This window comes from Acyrthosiphon pisum, unplaced genomic scaffold, assembly GCF_005508785.2.
Source record: "Acyrthosiphon pisum isolate AL4f unplaced genomic scaffold, pea_aphid_22Mar2018_4r6ur Scaffold_21053;HRSCAF=22904, whole genome shotgun sequence".
Classification (NCBI taxonomy): Eukaryota; Metazoa; Arthropoda; class Insecta; order Hemiptera; family Aphididae; genus Acyrthosiphon; species Acyrthosiphon pisum.
In genome coordinates, this window is record NW_021770478.1 from 18720 (window position 1) to 22838 (window position 4119).

The 4119-nt window shown below is 28.6% G+C and overlaps 1 protein-coding gene across 1 annotated transcript in view; it reads left to right on the plus strand.

Annotated features, from left to right (window-relative positions):
* Window positions 1–1458, plus strand: part of LOC115034780 — a 2697-nt gene extending 1239 nt beyond the window's left edge. The window contains exons 2-4 of the mRNA XM_029492225.1: window positions 42–173; window positions 305–454; window positions 669–1458. Coding sequence (XP_029348085.1) covers window positions 42–173; window positions 305–454; window positions 669–1355 — 969 coding nt within the window. The 3' untranslated portion in view covers window positions 1356–1458. The remainder of the gene's footprint in view (window positions 1–41; window positions 174–304; window positions 455–668) is intronic.
* Window positions 1459–4119: the final 2661 nt, after the last annotated feature.

Consider the following 4119-nt stretch of genomic DNA (forward strand, 5'->3'; position numbering starts at 1 on the left):
AAGGTATTTACTTTTTTCTTTCCTACGGATGAAAATTAAAGAAAAAGTGGATAAATAAAATACCCCGGAAAGATTTGATTGTTACTAAAAATTCAGTAGTTTGTGCCAGTCATTTTACTGATGAACAAATTATTAGAACATGGACTTCAGGGGTTGGTGATAAACAAGTGTGTGTAAGTATCTAGATAAATTACATTTTAAAATTAAAACTGAATAATTCTTAATTTTTTTTTTATTACTCATTTATTTTAGACTATTTTATTTATCTGATTAACTATTTATTTAAATGACCAATGTTTTTCAGATAAATTTAAAGTATCCAAAACTAAAAGAAGATGCTATCCCATGCATATTTCCTGGCCCAAAATATTTATCGAATCCACAAACTAAAAGAAAGTCTCCTAGAAAGCGAGATAGTTCATTAATCTCTTCTAAAAACATTAAAGTAGTAGAGGTAAATTTTACAATTTTACTAAAAATATTAATTAATTAGGTACAATATATAAATATTACATGAATATTGTATATAATTATACATAAATATTATGTATTAAATATTTAAATGTTGTATATCAATTTTATAATTAATTTTGGAGTTATTTTATATAGGTTTACCTAGTATACATTATATATTATACATAAGTATTGTAAATATTTTTTTTTTATAGGCTGAATCTAAAATTTCTGAACATCCTTGTAATAATGATATTGATCCAGAATTTTCTGAAGAATCTTCAGTCTTGTCCACTGAACAAAAGTTTGAGAAAATATGTTGTGATCTTGAGTCAATCACACTTCCAGATAATTGGAAATATGAGATACATAGAGGAAAGAAACCATATATTGTATTGTATACAATACAATGTAATAACAATGAAGCTGGAATTAGCATTGAAAAACAGATTTTTTTAGATTCAGACATGATTTTGAAATGTAATATATATGAAAAGAATATAAACCTACAAGATTTGTATGGAAATTCAAATATTTCTTCTTTGGATGATTTGATTTCAATTATGATTATTTTAAGTTCTAAAAAAATATGTTCAGGTGGGCCTTTAGTTCATGAATTTGAAGGTATATCAGTTGAATGTGCAGATATAATTTTTAAAAACCATTGGCAACATAAAAAATGTCCTTATTTAATTGATAAATCATCTATTAAAAATAAATGTTCATTTTGTAAAGGCTTAAGAAGAACATTTCGTATAAAAAAATCAAGGTTGTCTGTTGGAAAATCGACTAGGTTATTATTATCGCCTACAAAAAAAAAACTATTTGATGAGCACCGCAATAAAAAGCATATTATACAAAAACAAGTGTTAAGAGCAAAACATAGAATACAATATTTATAAGATCAGTTAAATGAAGTTAAGGAAAGACTAAATCAATTTTCAGATAGCTCAGTTAATGATCTTATAATTAAAAATAATTTAAATGATTCCCAGTCTACTTTAGTTAGAGAAATAGTTGCAGCTAGCAAGTACAAAAACCCTAAAAACCGCCGCTACTCCGAAAACTGGATGTTGCTCTGCTTGTTGTTTAACATTCGATCACCTGGTGCATATCGTTTTCTTCGGGAACAAGATCTAATGCCTTTGCCCTGTACATCTACGATTCGCAAACATTTATCTATGGTCAAAACTAATTGTGGATTTGATCTTCAGTTTTTTGAGCTACTCAAAAGAAGGATGTCTCATAAATCTCTGGAACAACGACATGGAGTTCTCTTGTTCGACGAAATTCAACTAAGAAAAGGCCTATATGTAAACACACGAGATTTAACTTATTCTGGCTTAGAAGATATGGGAGGTGAAACTGAGGTTTCAGAGAATAAAGCTGACCATGGGTTAGTTTTTTTTTTTCAAGGTCTAGCAGATAAATTCTCTCAGCCTATTGCTGTATTTGCTTCTTCTAATTCGGTCAAAGGTATTTTTTTTTAAATTGTATTTGTTTTTAAATTAACTTATTTAAAATTTTAATATTACAGGAACTGTACTGGCCCAGCTTGTATTAAAAGCAATAATGATGTTAGAATCTTCTGGTTGCCTTATTGATGGTATAATTTGTGATGGTGCTGCTACAAACCGAAAAATGTGGACCCAATTTGGGATTAGTGGTAAATTAGGAGCGGTCCAGAACTATTTTATACATCCTACTCAGGAAAACAGAAAAGTATTTGTGTTATCGGATGTTCCACACCTTTTCAAAAATATAAGAAACCGCTTACACGACAAAAAATATCTTAAAGTAATATTTTTGTTAATATTTAGTATGAATTATGTTATAATGTTTAAATGTATTAATTTAAGGTGAATCCTGATCGAAAATGTGTCAGTTGGTTTCATTATATTGAGGCCTATAATGCAGATGTAATTCATCCTGGCAATGCACGTGCCATTCCAAAGGTTACTAAAGAACATTTATATTTGTCCAATTTAATGAAAATGCGAGTTCGTTTAATGACACAAGTAAAATATTTTAAAATATTCAATAATAATAAAAAAAAATTCAATACAACTTAAATAAATTTCAAAATATTTATTCAATATACTTTCAGTTTTGTAGTAAATGTTAATATTTATTTATAGAAAACTCACTTATGATCTAATGTTTGTACATTAGGAAGTACTACCATTTATTAACATTTACGTATTAATGTATCCAATTATTATTCAGGTGTTCAGTCGATCGATGGCTTGCGGTATAGAGTTCTATAGGCGGAAGAAAATTGTTGGTTTAGGAGGTAGTGAAGAAACCCAAGACTTTACATTATTTCTAAACAATTTGTTTGACACCTTAAATCGCCGTTATACCTCTGAAGGTATTACCAAATCCAGTAATGACTTTAAGGTATTGAATAACAATTATCAACTATTATTTTCATTAATATACATTTGTTTTTTATTATTACTATTCATGCTTATTCCTTATATGTATTACTTTATTTATTGTTTACCAAAATAATTATTGAAATAAAATACTTATTATGTGTTATATTTTTAATTGACAGATTTTGGAAGATGCAGAAGTTTGGCTTAATGACTGGGAACAATTTGTACATGATTCAAAAATAAGTCCAAATGAATTTCTCACTTGCTCTACAGCGGAAGGACTTCGTGTTACACTACGATCATCAATAGAACTTTGCAGATATTTATTATATGACTGTGGATTCAAATACGTATTAACAGGCAAAATGAACCAAGATCCATTAGAAGTACCTATATTTGTCTCAAACTATGATTTTGTGACATTTATTATAATTTTTTTTCTGTTTGAATTTTAGAAATTTTTTGGCATGATCAGACAAGCAGCAGGGCCTAATGATCACCCAACAGGCCCTACTTTTTTACACATTTATCGAATCTTATCTATATATTCTGTGCTACGGCCACCCAAGTCAGGCAATTGCACTATTCTTGATAGCAAGGCTCCAAAAATAGCATTGTCCGAATTAAAAGAAATATTTCATTCTGAATCGACTATAAGACAACAAAAGCTTTCTAATTTGAAACTTAAAGTAGATTTACTTATTGATGAAGGTTCTTGGGAAGCCGATGAAATATTTGAAGACCATAATTACAATGAAGCTTCTGCATTAAATTATATTATTTACTATGCTACCGGGTATGTGACAAAAAAAATTATTAAAAATACATCTTGCATCCTTTGCTTGAACGCATTAAAAAATAACCAGAAGTATATAGATATTCCTGAAGCGGAATTGGTTAACTTGAAATCAAAAGGAGGCCTAACTCATCCCAACATACATTTATTTAATTTTTTAACTAAAGTTGAAGAAAGTTTTGCTACACATTGCCAACATAAAAATGTATTTGATCTCACTGTAGATGATGTTCTACATTTTCCTATTTCATTCCCTTGTAATGAACACAAAAGCCAAGTTGTTTCATCTATTTTAACTAATTATTTAATCATGCGAATGCGACACTTTGCTGTACAAGACAATCGAAAAGAAAAAAAAAAATAGCAGAGAGAAGAAGAAAATTGCTAAATTGGTCTCTGCTTAAAAGATGTTTTATAACTGCTTATATAACTGCTTATTATTATTAAGAGAATGTGATACCCACATGTGTTGTCTTCGTCTTACAAGTG